General features: G+C 40.8%; 2 protein-coding genes across 3 annotated transcripts; one reads left to right on the forward strand and one right to left on the reverse strand.

Annotated features, from left to right (window-relative positions):
• Positions 1-350: 350 nt before the first annotated feature.
• ttc29 (tetratricopeptide repeat domain 29) lies at positions 351-8,803 on the reverse strand. 2 transcript variants are annotated; one of them, XM_047596148.1, is made up of 13 exons: positions 8,703-8,803; positions 7,272-7,351; positions 7,094-7,185; positions 6,886-6,969; positions 6,682-6,741; positions 5,311-5,474; positions 5,034-5,210; positions 3,676-3,888; positions 2,806-2,891; positions 2,482-2,573; positions 2,248-2,371; positions 2,073-2,162; positions 351-1,990 (listed from the first exon to the last, which is right to left on the reverse strand). In XM_047596148.1, the coding sequence occupies exons 3-13, from the start codon at positions 7,177-7,179 to the stop codon at positions 1,823-1,825; spliced, it is 1,344 nt and encodes a 447-aa protein (XP_047452104.1). In that variant the 5' UTR covers positions 7,180-7,185; positions 7,272-7,351; positions 8,703-8,803; the 3' UTR covers positions 351-1,822. The 2 variants fall into 2 exon arrangements, with proteins under 2 accessions (XP_047452104.1, XP_047452093.1); XM_047596137.1 differs by having other exon boundaries at positions 6,886-6,972.
• Positions 8,804-11,691: 2,888 nt separating this feature from the next.
• Positions 11,692-20,511, forward strand: LOC125014738 (endothelin receptor type B-like). The gene is made up of 8 exons (XM_047596073.1): positions 11,692-11,790; positions 12,786-13,397; positions 13,603-13,730; positions 14,362-14,560; positions 17,200-17,352; positions 17,578-17,711; positions 19,142-19,250; positions 19,980-20,511. The coding sequence occupies exons 2-8, from the start codon at positions 12,846-12,848 to the stop codon at positions 20,076-20,078; spliced, it is 1,374 nt and encodes a 457-aa protein (XP_047452029.1). The 5' UTR covers positions 11,692-11,790; positions 12,786-12,845; the 3' UTR covers positions 20,079-20,511.
• The last annotated feature ends 327 nt before the right edge of the window (positions 20,512-20,838 follow it).

Here is a 20,838-nt window from a genome sequence, read left to right on the forward strand (position 1 = left end):
ACCAGGGCTTCTTCCGGTCAGGTGGGTCACAGCGCTACCGTAAAGCAGAGAAAAGAGGCGCAGCATATTTTAACCCTCACTTATACCGAATTACCGTAATAAACAGATAGATTTTTTTTTTTATTATTATTATTGAAAAATACTGTTTTTAATTTAACAGTTCAGTTCTGAATTAAAACTAAAATTAGTAATGTCAATAAATAATACATTTCCTATCAAAAATATTCTCATTAAAATAAATATTGGTTGGTAAATATAGCTAAAAAAAAATGTAATTAATAATTAATTTATGGGAAATTAACACAATATCAAGATACAGTAAAATAAAAACCACAAGCCGAGAGACAAGATCACAAATTACACTTTATTTAGAGATATTTACGGTCGTTTATTATTATTTAACCCTTATATTTAAAACTGAAAATGAGTTGTTTCATACACACATTAATAAAAAATATAAAACCCACAGATCAAAATATATTTTTAAACTTGATTTAATACAAAAAAACAATGTGTAGCTATAAACAATGAGTCTCGGCTCTTATGCAAAGTTGAACCTTTCTTCCCTTTCTTTTAGGTTATTTGTCTCTAAAGAAAACTAAAAGCAAACGGAAGCTAAATGCTAATGACCAGTGAATGCTAATAGGAGCGACGCTGAAGGTAAACGCGATGCTTTTTTCTAAATATGTTTTAAATCGATTTTGTTTTTGACATTTGAAGCAAAGAAGATTAAACGCAAGACGTTTGTTTGATGAAGAGGTGAGAAAACACAGCGGATACACAACTGGTTTATGTCACAACAATCAGTGTGACGCTATGAGGGAAGGTGAAACCTCAGATTAGCATAGACTAGCACTGATTAGCGTGAATCAAAGTAGATTAGCTAAAATTAAACTAGACAAGGTCTGAGATTAGCATAGATTAGCATAGATTAGCACTGATGAACATAAAAGTAGATTATCGTAAAGTATATTAGATCTGAGATTAGCATAAATCAAAGTAGAATAGCTAAAATTAAACTGGACAAGGTCTGAGATTAGCATGGATTAGCATCGATCAACATAAAAGTAGATTATTGTAAAGTATATAAGATCTGAGATTAGCATAGATTAGCAATGATTAGCATAAATCAAAGTAGATTAGCTAAAATTAAACTAGACAAGGTCTGAGATTAGCATAGATTAGCATCGATCAACATAAAAGTAGATTATTGTAAAGTATATTAGATCTGAGATTAGCACAGATTATCATAGATTAGCAGCGATGAACATAAAAGTAGATTAGCTAAAATTAAAGTACACAAGGTCTGATATTAGCATTGTTCAGCATAGATTAGCGTAAATCAAAGTAGATTAGATCTGACATTAGCATCGATTAGCGTTGATCGATAATTTTAGCTAATCTAAAAGTAGATTAGCTAAATTTAAACTAGACAAGGTCTGAGATTAGCATAAATTAGCATTAATAAACATAAAAGTAGATTATTGTAAAGTATATTAGATCTGAAATTAGCATAGATTAGCATAGATTAGCAGCGATGAACATAAAAGTAGATTAGATCTGAGATTAAAGTATATAAGGTCTGATATTAGCATTGTTCAGCATAGATTTGCGTAAATCAAAGTAGATTCGCTACAATTAAAGTAGATTAGATCTAACATTAGCATCGATCGATAATTTTAGCTAATCTAAAAGTAGATCAGCTAAAATTATCATAGATTAGAGCTGATGTTACCACAGATAACGTCAGATTGTAGTTGTGTCAGTATGAAGTAGAAGCTCATTTTAAAAGTTACTCATTAATCTGATGTAATTTTCATGTTTATTGACTCGTAGCTGATGCTAATGATGTAGCCTCCGTGCTAGCGTCCTGGCGTCCTCTGTTGTCCCCCCAGTCCAGCAGTCGTCTCAGGGCGGAGTTTGAGGACGACTCTGCGTCTCCCATGTGTTTCATCACCAGGCAACGGGAGCGAGCGCCGGCCAGCAACACCTGACGGACGGACACAGACGGACTTAAAACAGTGGCGCCCTCCTGTGGCGACTTCCCCACACGACACCGACGACAACGTCACCTGCGCTTTCTGCAGCAGAGTCACGTCTTCGATGCTGCAGGCGACGTCGTAGCCGAGCTGGAAGAATTCACAGCCTCTGACGTACTGACTCTGCAGCGGTGGAAACAGTTACATCAGACAGTTATTAAATTATATAAATAATTAAATAAATTATATAAATTAAATTAGTTAGTACCCTGGCGCAGTAGATGTTGCCCTGACACAAGCAGGCGTCGGCCAGTTTGTCCTGGAGTCCACTGATACGAGACATGTCGGCCAACGTCTCCAGACACTGGATCGTCTCGTCTATTTGTCCCTCGCTGCCACGAATAAAACACAAACAAACACGTTATGTACGTAGCCTACACATAACAATAGCATAAAAGGCACAGCACCCTCTAGGGGGCGCTGTGGGGAGGTAGGGGTTCACCTCTCTAAGGACTGGGCCATGGCCCTGTAGGCCTTCACTAGTCCATGAGGATCCTCCAGTGTCCCACAGATCTGCATGCAGCTGTTGAAGAACTGGAGAAGAACCGGTTAAATCGACGCAGTGAAGCCGAAACGTTTGGTTCTGAAGCCGAAACGTTTGGTTCTGAAGCCGCGAAAACGTCCAAACAGGAATTAAGTTTGGTGACGTTTCTCAGCGACGACCTCGACAAACTGCCTTTTAAATCCTGGTTCCTCTGGTGGAACCACGATGACGACACATTGCTGGTTTTGTTTTTTGTTGTTTGCTAATATGCTAATCACGTACCTGCTTGGCTGTGTCATGGTCTCCTACGCTCTGATAGGTCAGTCCCAGCTGATAGGCCACCTCCCCCTCCATCTGTTTGTCTTCACCTGAGACACACACACACACACCTTTACGTCCACATACGTTTACAATACAGACAAATACATACATGACATCTTCTCCAAAAGCCTGTAGAGCGCCCCCTGGTGGCTGGTTACAGTACAGGTCACTGTGTGTTAGTGGATGGGACTAAAACTAAAACACTCAAATACATTTCTTCATGGTTTCTGTCATTAAAGCTACTTAAACCTCATAATGTGTTAGTCGGTCAAAACTGACCCTTATCCAGCCCGTTGTTGTTTTTAACCTCATATCTATCTCGTTATTCATTCATATCCATGCAAACACTGCATTAAATGTTATTTTTTAGCCCAATAGACCTTTTTTTATCTTTGAATACACCACTCGTTTTCATTTAGTTTTTCTATGATCTGTGGATGCATGAAACTACCAGGATTCTTGGTGGGTTGACGTTTGACCCATATGTGTCACTTTAATGTTTAGAGACTTTCAGAATTTACTTAAATGGTGGAAAAACTCGTTTGTTGTGTTAAACTATCTGTTCTTGAGGACATCATGACGCCTTGTCCCCACAAAAACAAGCTTTTTACAGATTTTAACTTGCAAACGGGTCAAATTTGACCCTTTACACATAATATGAGGGTTAATATAATGTGTAAAATGCTGAAAAGTACACATCCTGTCTAACAGTTTCTGTTTTATTAACTTCAATACTGTAACAATCTAAAAAACGAATAGATAAGACGAACACCTCCCACTCGTCTATTCTTATTGTCCATGTTGTGTATTTTCCGCTCTGCCTCCACCTACACTCTGTGGAAATGCTGTAGCTCTTGTGTAGCAGCGCCAGGGCCTCGTCGCTGCGGCTGGCGGCCAGCGAGGCGTCAGCGATCCGGCTGTAGATCCTCCACAACTCTCTGCAGACCCTGAACATCATGGGCCGCCCGTCCGGGTCCAACCAGCCGCCGTCCTCCGCCTGTTTCACACAAAGCTCCGCCTGCTGCCTCGCCTCCTCCAGGTCACCTGCATGTGGTTACATTACAGAGCTACTATTAGCTGGGAGGCTAGGAGGAGCTACTATTATCTGAGAGGCTAGGAGGAGTTACTATTAGCTGGGAGGCTAGGAGGCTAGGAAGAACTACTATTCGCTGGGAGGCTAGGAGGCTAGGAGGAGTTATTATTAGCTGGGAGGCTAGGAGGAGTTACTATTAGCTGGGAAGCTAGGAATAGTTACTATTAGCTGGGAGGCTAGGAAGAACTACTATTAGCTGGGAGGCTAGGAAGAACTACTATTAGCTGGGAGGCTAGGAGGAGCTACTATTATCTGAGAGGCTAGGAAGAACTACTATTAGCTGGAAGGCTAGGAGGCTAGAAGGAGTTACTATTAGCTGGGAAGCTAGGAATAGTTACTATTAGCTGGGAGGCTAGGAAGAACTACTATTAGCTGGGAGGCTAGGAAGAACTACTATTAGCTGGGAGGCTAGGAGGAGCTACTATTATCTGAGAGGCTAGGAAGAACTACTATTAGCTGGAAGGCTAGGAGGAGCTACTATTATCTGAGAGGCTAGGAAGAACTACTATTAGCTGGAAGGCTAGGAGGCTAGAAGGAGTTACTATTAGCTGGGAGGCTAGGAGGCTAGGAAGAACTACTATTCGCTGGGAGGCTAGGAGGAGTTACTATTAGGTGGGAGGCTAGGAATAGTTACTATTAGCTGGGAGGCTAGGAATGGTCACTATAAGATGGGAGGCTAGGAGGAGCTACTGTTAGCAGAGAAGCTAAGAGGAGCTACTATTAGCTGGAAGGCTAGGAGGCTAGGAAGAATTACTAGCTGGGAGGCTAGGGACTATTTGGTACTACAGAGCTATTATTAATTAATAAGCTAGGAAGCGCTACTATTAGCCGGGAAGCTAAGAAGTGCTACTATTAGCTGAGAAGCTAGGAAGAGCTACTATTAGCTGGGTAGCTAGGAAGTGCTACTATTAGCCGGGAAGCTAGAGGGATCTACTATTATCTATGAAGCTTGGTCTAGCTGCTCTAATCTTGAATGTTTAAGAGAGCTACTATTAGCTGTAAGGCTAAGAAGTGCTACTCTTAGCCGATGAGGAACAGGGCAGAGGTGACGTTACCATGGTTTCCTGCCTCATACAGAGGTACAGGTGGCTCTAACCTTTCTGCAGGTAGAGCTCAGCCAGGCAGGCCCGGGCCTCGGTGGCAGGTCTTGAGCGCCCCCCATGTTCTCTGTCTGCACAGCTGTGGTGGAAGTGCAGACTGAGCCAGACGTCCTCCGGAGCCGAGAAGTACCGACCTAAGAGCCAGCGCTGCTCGCACAAGGACGACCAGGAACCTGCAAACAAGAAAAAAAACACGCAAACCACAACAGTAATGTCATCGTTGAAACGGGTAAACAGGGCTAATATTAGCGGCGAGGCTAGCGGCTCGGGTACCGGTCCTTTCGGCCTGCTCGGCCCGGGTCAGGTGCAGCCTCATGGTCTCCAGTTTCTCCTGCTGGTCCTGTAGGGGCGTCTGAGATCTTAGAGCTGAACCGGGTTCGGCCGCCGCCCTCCGCCCACGATCTGAGCTCAGCAGGAAGAAGATGTCGGCAAACGACCTGGGAGCCAGAGAAGAGACCTCAGCTCAGATCTAGAGCCGGAGCACGAGGCTAAACGGCTAAAAGCCCCAGGTTCACTCAGAAAATTAGTTATTTTAATGAATGAGGAGGATTAGATACTATTAGCTGGGAAGCTAGGAAGAGATACTATTAGCCGGGAAGCTAGGAGGAGCTACTATTAGCTGGGTAGCTAGAAAGAGCTACTATTAGCAGGGTAGCTACGAAGAGCTACTATTAGCTGGGAGGCTAGGAAGAGCTACTATTAGCTGGGAATCTAGGAAGAGCTACTATTAGCTGGGAGCTAGGAAGAGCTACTCTTAGCTGGGAAGCTAAGAAGTGCTACTGTTAGCTGGGAAGCAAAGAAATGCTACTGTTAGCTGAGAGACTAGGAAGCGCTACTATTAGCTGAGAAGATAAGAAGTGCTACTGTTAGCTGGGAGGCTAGGAAGAGCTACTATTAGCTGGGAAGCTAAGAAGTGCTACTATTAGCTGGGTGGCTAGGAAGAGCTACTATTAGCTGGGAAGCTAGGAAGAGCTACTATTAGCTGGGAAGCTAGGAAGAGCTACTATTAAGTGAGAGGCTAGGAAGAGCTACTATTAGCCGGGAAGCTAGGAAGAGCTACTATTAGCTGGGTAGCTAGAAAGAGCTACTATTAGCCGAGAAGCTAGGAAGAGCTACTATAAGCCGGGAAGCTAGGAAGAGCTACTATTAGCCGGGAAGCTAGGAAGAGCTACTATAAGCCGGGAAGCTAGGAAGAGCTACTATTAGCTGGGTAGCTAGAAAGAGCTACTATTAGGTGAGAAGCTAGAAAGAGCTACTATTAGCCGGGAAGCTAAGAAGTGCTACCATTAGCTGAGAAGTTAGGAAGAGCTACTATTAGCCGGGAAGCTAAGAAGTGCTACTATTAGCTGAGAAGCTAGGAAGAGCTACTATTATCTGAGAAGCTAGGAAGAGCTACTATTAGCTGGGAGGCTAAGAAGTGCTACTGTTAAGTGAGAGGCTAGGAAGAGGCTAGGAGGCTAGGAAGAGATACTATTAGCTGAGAAGCACTTTTATTGTCAAAGACACAAAGATGTCGACCACATCGACCTTCAGAGAAATACTGAAGTGTTTCTCATGATATTTAAGATCCAGATCATCTGATCATCTCATTATTTATTTTATCTAATACTTGACATGTGGCTGCTCCGTGTTGTTGTTTGTTACCGGTGGAAACCGTCCTGCAGCGTCTCCACACACAGGAACTGGTCCGGACGGTATCTGAAGCTGAGGGACGAGACAAACAGACATTTAAAATGATCTGAAGTTACCAGATATGGTTCCTCGCCCCATAAACGTTTAGCCACCAGAGGGCGCCGTGAATACATGTGTTGGTTAAATCTGCCCGGTTACCACGGAGACTGGACTCACCGAGCTACTTCCTTCTTGGAGATGATCTGAGCCGGTTTATCCGGAGCCGGGTTTGAGCGGAGAGACGTCTTCTGCTGCTTCAACCTGCTGAAAAAAACGGCAACAACACGCAGCAACTTTAGTCTCAGGCAACTTCCGCCCCGACTCCCTGAAGTAAAGGATAAAATCTTTACGTTAACACGTCCACGAATATTTAACGTCGTCCGACCTGAGCTGAGAAGTTGTTCCTCTGTGTTTGTTGTTGATGTCGGGCAGAAACGAGCCGGTTTGCCGCCGCGTTGCTGCAACGTTCATCTTCACCTGGAGGAAACAGAGACACGTCCTCTGGGTTTCAAAGATTTAACGTCATAAAGTTGCAGGTTGTGTTGCTACAAAAACAAACTCACAGCGCGATTTCTTCCCTGGACGAGATCTGAGCTGATTCATCCGAAACCTGGATCAGAGACACGACACGTCCTGCTTCACCCTGAGGACACAACAACAACATCAGCAACATGAACAACAACATCAGCAACATCAGAAATAACAACAACAACAACATCAGCAACAACAACAACAACAACATCAACAACATCAGAAACAACAACAACATCAGCAACAACAACAACAACATGAACAACAACAACATCAGCAACAACAACAACATCAACAACATCAGCAACAACAACATCAGAAACAACAACATCAGCAACAGCAACAATAACATCAACAACAACAACAACAACTTCAACAACATCAGCAAAAACACTGACGACATCAACAACAATCAACAATAATATAAAAAACGGCAACAATGTTGTCAACATCGACATTAACATCAACAACAAAAGCAACAATGTCAAAAATGTTGACAACAACAACATCAACAATAAGACACATTGACAACATTGACAAAAGCAACAACAACATCACAAACAAAAGCAACAACATTAACACTGACGTCAACAAACCTTTTTGTAACAACTAAGCTGCTGCTACTGAGCAATTTTCCTTATGAATAATTAAAGTCTAAATACAACAATGACAACACGTTGACAACAACATTGACAGTAACGTCAACAACAAAGGCAACAACATGTTGACAACACTGACAACGAAGGCAACAACACACAAGAACAAAATGAGCAACATGTTTATTAATGTTCTTTAAATCTTCTGATTATCTGGATTAATTCTGTGCTGGGAAATGAAATCAAAGCTCAGGTAAAATAATAATAATAATAACAACAATAATAATTACTATTATTATTGTTGTTATTATTATTATTATTATTGTCATGTTACTACAGTTTCATGTCGCTCGGTGCTAAAACTAAGAAAACATCTGAGTTCAGTGTTTTATTCCTTCTAGAAATCATCACATTAACTCTGATTCTCTCTGTGACACAAAAGGCTCCAGCTTTTAAAAATAATCTCTACAAAACAACAAGGCGATAAAGTGGATATTAATATAATAATAATAATAATATTAACATATTGTTTGTTAGCACTTAGCAAGTTAGCAGCGATAACTTGAAGCTCCGCTAATTTAATTTAATTTAATTTAATTTAATTTAGTTTAGTTGCTCACTAACAGTGATACTGTGTTATTTGTTATATGTGTTGTTGTACTAAATGTTGTGTATTATTAAGTTATTTCACGTAATTACATTAATATCTAACCACTTCAAACCGCGTTATAACCACGTTTTATTATTATTTAAAGCTTTATTTACAATTAAAAGGCATATTTTTTTCAAGGGAGCTTTGATTCAGTTTAAAAAAACAAAAAACAAACAAAAAAACACGCAGATATGAGGCGAGAAACACGAACTTACCGCGATTCAACTTTCAGGAAAATTGTGTTTTTCCACAGGACGTTTTCAGAGTTGACGTCGTCTCCATGGTAACGCCGCAAATTCAGGCCGCGTCCCAATTCTGTGCGTGTCTGAGACTGAGGGGACGCGTCCCATTCCGAAAACACGGACAACCGTTTCAATGTTTGTTTTTAAATTAAATACGATTAAATCAAAGCTTTGTTGTAATGTTGACATATATACAGATGTAATACAGACAGAAATAAATTGTGTTTCTCTCTTTGCAGACTTAACAAAACAAACTTCTTTTAAACTGAATTAAAATAAGTAAAAGTAAGTAAAGGGAAAAATGCTTTGGTATTTTTTTGTTTAATTATCACCATGTGTAGGTAAGTAAATCATGGTTAAATTAAAGTAGAATATTTATTTAATTTTTTATTTATATCCATAAAAAAAATGGAACTGAACTTTGAATCAAACTGGAATTAAACTTCAAGATTTCTTAGTTTCTGGTTGTTTTTATTTGCATTATTTACTCAGTCTTGCTTTATTGATTCAAATGACAGATTAAAATCCATGAATTGTCGCCGTTGTCGTTGCTGCTGCAGACGCAGTCAGTTAAAATGATGAAGCTCTGAGTTTCCCCACATATGTTATGAACAGCTGTATTTTAAAACACTTTGCTGCTCGAGAAACAGATGTTTGCACAAAGCTTTAACACCATTTTTCTTTAAGATGTTGGATCTCTGCCGTGAAATAAAATAAATAAATAAATAAATAAATCTTTTCCAGCAAACCTCACCACAGCTGGATTATGGAAACTTGTTGGTGGATGCGTTTCTCTCCTTCAAAGGTTCCTAATAAAGCTTTTTTTTCTCCGTTCAGGCTGGAAATCGGCAGCAGCTGAGGCAGAGGCGTCTGTTTCCTGTTTGCCTGGGTTTCATTTGCTCTTTGAATCCGCCTCGTTTGTTCTCCTCCATCTAATTAGCTTCCAGTGTAATTTGTTTTGTTAACCAGCAGACGCGCTGGAAGAGAAAAAGTGAGAAGTGAACCATGTTTTTATTTACGTGCTTCTGTCGGAGGAGACTAATAACTGCAGCAAACACAGCTGGTGGTCTGTGACGCCGCTGCAAATAAAAGACGTCGGTGATAAAGGCGGAAAATTAAAAGAAAAGTAAAGTAACTGATGGAGTAAATCTTGCTGAGCTGCTATTAGCTGTTAGCCTCTGAACGTAGCAGCAGCTCATTCGGTTGTTGGACATACGTTGACCTGTATGACTGAGACACTATGATCCACGCACGTCATTACATTCACATTCGGCGGTCGTCCTCTGCTGCCTCGGGCTTCGAGCCAGAGACAGATCCACTATCAGCCTGCATGGGTCAAGTCACGTAGAGCCTCCGTCTGTTTATCTCTTATCAGGACAAACAAATAAACAGAGCAAATGGACGGAGGACACGTCTCCATGCAGCTCTCGGGTCAATCTCAGAAAAGTCTCAGATACATAGAGGAGAAACCTCGAGCGCATTGAGAAACTCTGAGCAGAGCCAAACTCTGTGGGGGTTCAACAAAACGAAAAGAAAAGTGGGAGGAGTTTGATTGAAGAGTGACCTCTGCAGGGAACAGTCGCACGTTGTATGTTTGAGTCAGAAAACTGAACTGTACATCCGGTAATGTCAATTAAATTGTATTTATGTGGCGTCAATAACAATCAAAATTGTCTGAAGACGCTTTATAGAACCCAGAACCTGAAACACCAGTTACAGAAAACATCCTTTTAACAAGAAGAAGCCTTAAGCAGAACCCAACCTGAACCCAGACTAAAGGGCCTTTAGGAAACCTGGAGCAGAACCCACATTTTGTGCTCCTTGAACAACTTTAAGCACAACCCAGCCGTGAGCAACCTAGAGCAGAATCCAGCCATGAGCCCTGTAAGCAACTTCGAGTACATCCTACACTTGAGCAACTTTAACAGAACCCAGCTCTTTGCACCTAACAACCTACAGCAGAACCCAGTTTTCAGCACCTCGAGCAACCTTGAGCACATCCCAACCTTGAGCAACTCGAACATAACCAAGTCTGAAGCACCTGTAGGAAACTCAGAGCAGAACCCAGCCTTGAGCAACCTAGAGCACCTCGAACAGAACTCAATCTAAAGCACCTTCAGAAAACCTGAAACAGAACCCAGCCTCAAGGAACCTAGAGCAGAACCCAGTTTTCAGCACCTCGAGCAACCTTGAGCACAACCCAAACTTGAGCAACCTAGGGCATTTTCAAATCTTAAGGACCTTTAGGAAACCTGGAGCAGAACCCAGCCTCAAGGGTTCTGTGTCAGGTTTCCTGGGTTCTGCTCTAGATTCTAGAGTTTTGAGGATGTTGAGCAACCTTGAGCACAATCCAACCTTGAGCAACTTGAACAGAACCCAATCTAAAGCACCTTTAGGAACCTGGTACAGAACCCAGTCTTGTGCAATATAAAGCAACCCAGAGCAGAACCTGTATCACAAGAGGGTCCTTCTGGGTAGAAACACAGAAAGGAACGAGTGAGGTGGAACAAGGAGATTGACTAAAGTGTTGAATGTTGATTAACTGGATTCAAATTGTTCCCGGTGGAAAAGCAAAAGAGCTGAGAACGTTTCTCACAACTAAAAACCTCCCTGACACGTCTTCAAAATACTTCAATTCTCATGAGGACTCTGACCCGAAGTTGAACATCCTAATAAAATGTCTTCAGAGATGAACCGTAAACTCTACGTTATGTAATAAACCGAGTCTGGGGTCGTTCAAACACTCATAAAATTTACTGCTTCAATTTCCACAACAAACTTCTGTAACGAAAACTCCTTCGTGGTCGAACTGGCTCGGTTTCAGATTCTGGTTTGTGAGTGTGCGACAATAAAAGTTCAGTCACTTCTTGTCTTTATGAGATGTTCCACTATAACACGAGAAGAAGAGGAGGGAGGAAAGAAGGAGGGAGGAGAGAGGGAGGGAGGAGAGAGGGAGGGAGGGGGGAGAACAACTGAACTCCATCCGTTAGACCTCATTAGCTTCGTCCTGACTGAGCAGAGCAGACTCTGCTTCTTCTTCTCAGACAAGATACACAAACAGGTGAGTTTCCTTTTCTTTCTTTACTTTTTCTTCGTTTGTGAATATTCATCCTGATATAATTCTGAATCCGGAGTGAAAACCACAGTTAAAACTTTATTTAAACTTCTTCTATAACAAACTGTGAGCCTGTATATACACAGGGATTCAAAATATTTTCTTTGCGACATTTGCTTAACAAAATGATTAACAGCGTTTGATTGGGATTGTTTTAGGGTTTTTTCTACCTCATTACTTTTTAGCTGCACAGTTTCTGCTTGTAACTACACAGTCTCATTATAAATTATGACATTTTAACTTCTATAATGTTCTGTACAAGATAGAAAAAAAGCAAAAATAAGCTCTGGATTCAGCCTGTTCCATGTTTTGGTCAAAGTGTGCAAATCGATTATGTCGTGATAAATTTAGGGTTCTATTTTTTCTTGTATTGTCAGTTGGATTTGCTCACAGATTGTTGTTTCTTGGTCGTGTTGTGTTCATCACTTCTCCTAAATGACAGACACATTTAGGAAACTGGCTAATTAAATTTCTTTAAGCTAATTTTCAAAAGAACATTTTAAGGTTTGTTTTTGTGTCCAACGTTTGTTGAAGATCGATTCAGTTCACATCTTTGAGAAGAACAAACTCCCCAGGTTTAGACTTTTTGAGGAAACATTTTGCTAAATACGTTCTAACCAATAATAGACTTGTTGGGTTTGTTGAAGGCTTCAGTTCTTAAATACTTAAGAACTGAGAGTTGGGATTTAAATGGGAACGGGAACATGTGTGGGTGTTGTCGCATTACGCATTAAAATCCCAGACCAAGTTTGAAGTTTCAAACATTTTGAGGTCTCAAAAAGAGGACGTATCTGGGAAAAAGAGGACGTCTGGTCACCTGAGGTTATCAAGGCTATGATATCAGGCAGGAAGTTGAACATTTTGGGGGTGGGGAGGGGGGTTACTATAAACTGAATGACTGAGAACCTTCACAGACAAACACTTTGTTCATCTTTTTACAGGATCTCCACAAAGAAAGAAGAAATTCCTTCATTTTGTGAAGGTTCGTTGCTGTTTCCGGAATGAGATCCAGAAAATCCATGATGCCTCTTAGGTTCACTCTGCTGCTGGTGGCGTTCAGTCTGACGAGTCTCGACCCGGTTGGTTGCCACAGTAACTCCACGTCGGACTCACCTCTGCCAAATGCAATGAAGTCCAGTCTGCCTGATCTCCACGGCACCGCCTCGCCCACTCACATCCAAGAAAACAAAGACCCTCGTCTTTCGCAGGTGACCGTGAAGGAGTCCTTCCCGTTGGTGAAGCTGCTGCCCTCAAGCAAGAAGAATCACAAGCACGAACAAGCGTTTAGATCCAACTCCTCTCTGCCGGTCAAAATGCGCCCGATGTCTCCACCCAAGTGCCTGAAGGACATGACAATAGAGACGACCTTCAAGTACATCAACACGGTGCTGTCGTGCGTGATCTTTGCCGTGGGGATCATCGGCAATGCCACCCTGCTGAGGATCATCTGTCAGAATAAAAGCATGAGGAATGGACCCAACGCCCTCATAGCCAGCCTGGCCCTCGGGGACCTGATATACATCGCGATAGACATACCGATCAACGTCTACAAGGTAGGGTCATGTATTTGTATTTGTCTACTCGTGTTGGTTGCACAATGCCCTGGAGCAACTGTTAAGTGTCTGCAACGGGAAGTTGAGTGTCACACTGATAAACTTCACTAAAATATCCTCCTGACGGTGATAACACGTCACAGGAGCTGATAGCGCACACTCTGAGAGATATTATTAATCTGCTCTGTTTGTGGCTCGCGTGCAGCTCTTGGCCATGCAGTGGCCCTTCGCCGACAGCCCCTTTGGTCTGTTCCTCTGCAAGCTGTTTCCATTCCTGCAGAAAGCTTCAGTCGGCATCACAGTCCTCAACCTGTGCGCCCTGAGTGTGGACAGGTAACACGTGGCATGAAACTCTAAAGACTTCAAAAAGATATTAAAGCAAAACTAACTCTGTTCATGATGCTAAAATACTAAAAGAGTCAGTCATCCCGGGAGGGGAAGTGAAGATAGGATGTTGTAATGGCTAAGACTCACAAAAGGTCCTTTACTAGTAATTTAGTAGATCGTTATCTGGGCCAATGCAGGTATTTGTTTTGTAGTTTGTAGTTTGTTTTGTAGGTTCAAAACGTCTTCTGTTTTAGTGATGGTTGGCTAAAAAAAACACAGGAGAAGAAGAAACAGAATCATCATGTGGATTTACTTTACTCTAGAAAATTAAGTCAGTCAGGAGAAAAATCTTCAAGAGAGGGTTAGGGAGTTTATGGTAGCGTTGGAGGACCAGAACATTTCTGGAGTAGAGAACATCAGGTACGTGTTCCCCTCTTCACACTACATTAACTTAGACAGAAAGATTTATTGGACTGAATCCAGTCGACTTTAGGAGAAGACAAGAAAGAAAAAACTTTAAGAATCTCTAGAGGACCAACTTTAGGACATTTAAGACCAGATCAAGACTAAAATGGGCCGATATATGTTGAGAAATGATAATTCAGTCTGAAACTTGGAGAACACCTTGTGCGTACAGGTACCGTGCGGTGGCGTCCTGGTCACGGGTGCAGGGCACCGGTGTTCCCACGGTGACGGCGGTGGAGATTGTGGTGATCTGGCTGCTGTCCATAGCGCTCGCCGTGCCGGAGGCTGTCGGCTTCAACATGGTCAGCTTCGACTACAAGAACAGAACCATAACGACCTGCATGCTTCAACCGACGACGCCCTTCATGACCGTGAGTGCTGCCTTGTTTGTAAGAAAGAATTTAAATTAAAGATCCAGCTTCGGTGCCTCTGATGCCTCACAACAAGAAGGCCTGGGTTCAAATCCGACTGGGGCCTTTCTCAGTGGAGTTTGCATGTTCTCCAAGTGTCTGCGTGGGTTCTCTCCAGGTACTTCAGTGTCCTCCCACAATCCAAAGACATGTTCGTTGGGTTCCTTGGTGACTCTGAGTGTGAATGGTTGTGTGTCTCTCTTTGTAACCAATTAGATCCCTAGGGTCCAAAAACAAGTTTCTACAAATATAAAAGCTCAGATAAAGAAAAAATAATATTTACAGATTGTTCTGTTGTGATTGTACACAGTGATATTTGCTGGATTCATGACAGTCAAACCTTTTTTGAGGCCGTTTCCTTATTATTTGAGTCTTTGCCGGTGCCCTGAGTTTTACTACTTGTAGTAATTATTTATAGATATTAATGATTATTTCCATAATTATTAATATTAACTGCCAAGAACCAAATTGCGCCCCCTACTGGAGAGACCTTTGATCTCAAGCGAGCCGGACCAATAACACAAAAGCATTAGCAATAGCCAGTAGGTAAGAACAACTACACAATTTTTTTGTTTTAGTGCAAAGAAGTAAATTAAGTGAATGTTTACTTTAATAAACTATCCTATAATCCGTTTAACGTTCCTTTAGGTGGTTTATGGGACAGCAGTATCTTTTTCAACCAATCAGAGCTCTGTACACAAGTTCTGTTTGAGTAAATGCTGCACGCAATGTCATCGAAAAGCTAATTTTTCAAAAGCCATTAATGGATTCAGCCAACATAGTCGACATCAGTTAGCCAGAATAAATAAATAAATAAAATTAAAAAAACTTTGATTACTCAAGAACAATACCACTTGGAAACTTCAGAGTCTTGGCTTATAAAAAGACCATGTGAACTCCAAAATATTCATAAACAGCATTCAGTTTATTTTGGCTAAGTCCTAAAAGCCTTTTTTATTTTATTTATTCCTTTTTTTTTTTTTAATCTTCAGAAAGATAAGTGCTCCGTTCACATCCCCAACTAAAACAGCGGACAAACTAGAAATAGAAGTTATTTTCTTTGAAAGAAGCCGCACTTTGCAAATTCGTGTTGCAGACCAGATTAGATCCTCTGGTGGGATTCTACAGGCCAACCAGTTATAGAAAAAGATAACGTATTGAGTTTAAAGAATCACCTCCTTTGAGACAAGAAGTAACCAACTACAGTCCACACTGGAAGGTCGATCCTGACTCAGCTGCATTAAAAATGTTTGGTTTGGTGCGTTTCCATCATCTCTTTCCCGTAGAGTGTCTGGGTGAGGTCTCTCGACTCAAGACAGTTTAGGACAACATTTCCTGTTTACGACTCCAGGTCATGACTGGACATAAACAAACTCAGCCCCAGCTCTTGGGTCTGAACTTCAGGTCAGCTGATCTGCCACCGAGTCTCAGTCACACAACACATAGTGTTTGTGGAATGAGGGTGGAAAGTTGTGGCCTAACCCACGGAGGCAATTTCAGTTCCTTAATTGACCACTAGAGGCTCCAACGGCGATTTAATCTCCATAGATGTTAAAAACGCTGTTGCATAAATGAATATGTCTGGTACAAAAGAAGGTTCAATTTCCAGTCTTTGTGTTGATAGAGAGGCCACGCCCCTTATTTTAGAAATAATTAAGGGGCGTGGCCTCACAGGTTGCTATAGATGTTTAAGTTTTCCCAGAAATTATTACACAAGACGACGAATGTATGGACTGTGACTAGAGAGGAGGAGGTCGGGGTGGATGGAGGGTGAGAAGGAGAGACACATTAATCCGTCACTAGTGAACATTTTAGAGCATCAACTCTACTAAGAACAGGAGGAAGAGGAAGAAAAAAGAGGAATATGATGAGGATGGGGAGAAAGAGAAGAGGATGAGGAAGAGAAAGAGGAGAAGTTAGATGAAAGAGGAGGAGGAAGACGAGGAGGAGGAATAAGATGAGGAGAAAGAGAAGGAGGACGAGAACACAAAAGAAAGAAGAAAAGGAGGAGTTAGAGAAGAAAGGAAAAAGGATGAAGGAGGAGAAGTTAGAAGAAAGATGGAGAAGAGAAGAAAGAGAAGGAGAAGGAGAAGGGGAAAAAAGAGGAGAAAGAGGAGGAAGAAGAAGAGGATAAGGAGAAAGGGGAGGAGAAGAAAAGAAGAGTAGTAGGAGGAGATAGTTAGAGAAGAAGAGGGGGAAGACAAAGAGGAGAAGGATGAGGAGAGGGTGGAGGAGAAGGAGGAAGAATGATTATGTTGATGATGTGGAGGAGGAAGAAGAGGAGGAAGTATAAACTTATAACATCATCTACAAATACAGTTCGTCTCTGATGGAAGGTCTTCGCTCTGGTTGCCTAGGTAACATTTCAAGGCAACAAGAACATTAAAATATTACTGGTGGATGGACGGAGACGCATATGCAGACACTTAACTTAAAAAAATAATTTTTGTCCTCCAACCATGCTAACCCTGATGCTAACCCTAAAGCTAACTGTATCCCTGAATCTAACTCTAACTCTAACCCAAACCCAAACCTTTCATGATCTGTGACGTCTCATGTTCTGAAGAATCCGTGTGTTCCCTGGTTCCTTTGTGTTCCAGTTCTACCGGGATGCTAAGGACTGGTGGCTGTTTGGCTTCTACTTCTGCGTCCCTCTGCTCTGCTCTGCTGTTTTCTACGGCCTCATGACCTGTGAGATGCTCAGACACGAGAAAGGAAGTCTGAGGATCTCGCTGAGCGAACACCTCAAACAGGTGGGCACACTTAACGCAACGAGAAGTCACATGTACACAACTGCATCTGTCATTACCGAGACCAGGAAGTAGACATGTTTCCTAGCATAGCTTCCACATGTCAGTTCCTGGTTCAGTTTCTATCAATCAGGGATTTGTCTCCGTCTGATCAGACATAGTTTCAGGTGTGTTTTTCTTGGACCTACCTTCGCTTCCTGACTCGGGTCTTTTCCGTTCACTCTGCAGCGTAGAGAAGTAGCTAAAGCCGTCTTCTGCCTGGTGTTGATCTTCGCCCTCTGCTGGTTTCCTCTGCACCTGAGCCGCCTGCTGAAGTGGACCATCTACAAGTCCTACGACGCCCACCGCTGTGAACTCTTAAAGTAGACTCACCTTTAAAATTATCTTTTATTTTAGCTCATGTGATTAAATGTGTAGAAGATGTGGACAAACTTTACTCTGGGAAATGAATGAATGAATTAATCTACCAGAGAAAGATTTAAGACATAAGACATTGTTTATATATCACACACATATGGGGAAAACAATGACAAATTTAAAAGAATATACAAAATATTAAAAACAATAAATAAGTATATAGAGGCAAATATATAGACAGTGTGGAATTGTAGCTTAAATTTGGTAAATATAATTACTAAAATTATAAAATGTAGACAGTGAGTATTAAGGCCACCCATGAGAAAAGAAAATTAGACGAGGTAGTTTTTATTTTCATCGTAGACTTTGAGAAAAAAGTTGAAATTTTGAAAAAAGAATTAGTTGAAAAACAATCATGATGCAATTTTAAATTCTTAGTATTAATTATTAATTGAGACCCAATACACACATATGGTACTAGAGGTTTAAAGGTCTACTTTCTACTTCTGACTTTTTTTCTCAAAATTTCAACTTTTTTCTCCGAATTTTGACTTTTTACTCAAAATTTCTATGTTGAAAAAAAAAATCTACTGCCTCTAATTTTTTTTTTCTCATGGGTGGCAAAGCAACACAATGCAAAAAAAAGTGTAGATTTTTTTTTGCAAAAAACAAAACAACAAAACAAAATCAAGTCTAAGACACAACTTCTTATTCAGTCGTCTCTAAGAGAAGACAAGGAAAGACTTTAGGAATCTACAGGAGACCAACTTTAACTTTAGGACATTTAAGATCAGATCAGGACTCAAAAAAACAAACCAAAAAAACTTAAAATAAACCCTTTCAACCCTCCCATTACCTTTAAACACTTTTTATCTTAATTTAATTTTTATCTTAATTTTAAAATTTTTTATCTTGATTTAAACCTCGAAAAAAATGTATTACAATTAAAAAACAAAAACAAATTTATGTTTGTGTATTGATTTAATCTGCCACCTGGTGGTAGCGAAGGGTCAATACAGTAGTCGGTGTAAAAACATGATTCATTCTACAGACGATCACAGGACAAAAGCTCATTAATTTTTATGGTTAAAATGTTTTATAATTAATGTTTCTAGTTTGATGCGATGCAACGAGCTACAACGTCGCTAATTAGGGACTTTAGGGTCACACATTGGGCGACTATATTATAATATAGATAATGAAATAATCCCAGTGTCCACATATGGGGACATTGTTTTGTCTTTTTGAAAAACTACTACTTCCTGTTCAAAGATGATGCTTAGTTTTTATATGTCCTAGTTCCTACTGATCCCAAATACTGAGGAGAAATTAAAAACAGACCAAATAAAAGCTCAGGTCTCAGGAGGATGAATACGAAGCAAATAGTAAAAATGAAACCATGAAGATTTAATCTTCTTCTTCTCCTTCATCGTAGCCTCCTGTTGTGTCTGGACTACGTCAGCATCAACATGGCGACCGTCAACTCCTGCATCAATCCCATAATCCTCTTCTTAGTCTCCAAGAAGTTCAAGAACTGCTTCAAGGTAGGAGACGGTGAGGAGGCGCGTGGGGTCAGAGGTCAGAGGTCAGAGGTCAGAGGTCGGGGGTCGGGGGGGTCGTGAGACCTAGATACGACTCAGAGAGGGACACTATGACATCACAGACGTCCAAACATAGAGAGGTCCAGACCTTTGATGATAGAGGAGGAGCGGACGTGAGAGGAGACATGTTGGTTTAAAGGGGGACGGCTTCTCCTCCTCCTCCTCTACTTCTTCTTCTTTAACTAACTCCTCCTCCTCTACTTCTTCTTTAACTAACTCCTCCTCCTCCTCCTCTACTTCTTCTTCTTTAACTAACTCCTCCTCCTCACTCCTCTTTCTCTCCTTTCTTCTTCTCTCTTTGTTTGTCCTCCTCTTCTTCTATCTCCTAACTAACTCCTCCTCATCCTCTCTTTTCTTTTCTTCTCCTCTTCTTCCCTCTCATCATTTTACTCCTCCTTCTCCTTTTCTCCACCTCCCCTTCTTCTTCCTCTCTAACTCCTCCCTTTCTATTCCTCCTCTTTCCTCGTCTTCCACATGGTCCTCCTCTTGTTCCTCCTTCTTTTCTTTGTGCTCCTCCTCAATTATGTCTCAATAAAAGTCAACAACTTCAACATAAGACGTGACGGTTAAATATTAAATTATTGAATCACTGGAGTATCTGGTTATTCTAACTCCCTGTCTCCCCCCTCCTTGTCTCTCCTCCCCCCTCCTCCCCCCTCCTCCCCCCTCCAGTCCTGTCTGTGTTGCTGGTATTATTCTGGTTCTCTCTCCAACAGTTTGCTTCCTCTCCATCATGGGACGAGTCTCCAGTACAAACACACTGAGCACTGAGACGCAAAGACACATGATGTATATAAAATATGTTCATTATAATATAATATAATATAATATAATATAATATAATATAATATGATATAATATAATATAATATAATATAATATAATATAATATAATATAATATAATATAATATAATATAATATATGTGGTGACGACCTCATGACCTCCAGGATTCTTCGTGTTTTCCTCCATCCAGCCGCTCTGGGATGAACTGCCGCTGAGAGCGACCTCTAGTGGTCGGATGAACAACAGCAGCAGCGACTTTGAGTCTTACTTTATATTATTTATTATCTCACATCCTGTAACAGTCGGAACGAGTTGTTTTAAAGAGACTGAAATCACATTTATCTTTGAGTTTTCTTTGTTTTTGTGTTTTCGCTTAAGTTAAATGTAAATTATACTTGTCAATAAAACTTTATCCACTAAGTCATGAACATTATTTTTCATTTGCATGATTTCTCGACTTTGATGAGTCAATGTTAAGTTTTGATTAAATAATAGTAACTATTTACTATCTACTGTAATTATGAATTAGATCAATTTGATTAATTCCTCATTATTTAATATTTTATGTATTTTTTATTTGTTTAGGTATTTGAATATTTTTTCTTTATTCTTATATTTTTTTATATTATCCTATAATTAATGTTTTTTTACATTCATCTGAGAATATTTTTCTTTTTTTTTAGTTTTCAGTTTTGTCTTCTTTTGATTGTTTATTTATGCTACATTGGATGGTTTTGTCTCACAAGT

This window comes from Mugil cephalus, chromosome 1, assembly GCF_022458985.1.
Source record: "Mugil cephalus isolate CIBA_MC_2020 chromosome 1, CIBA_Mcephalus_1.1, whole genome shotgun sequence".
Classification (NCBI taxonomy): Eukaryota; Metazoa; Chordata; class Actinopteri; order Mugiliformes; family Mugilidae; genus Mugil; species Mugil cephalus.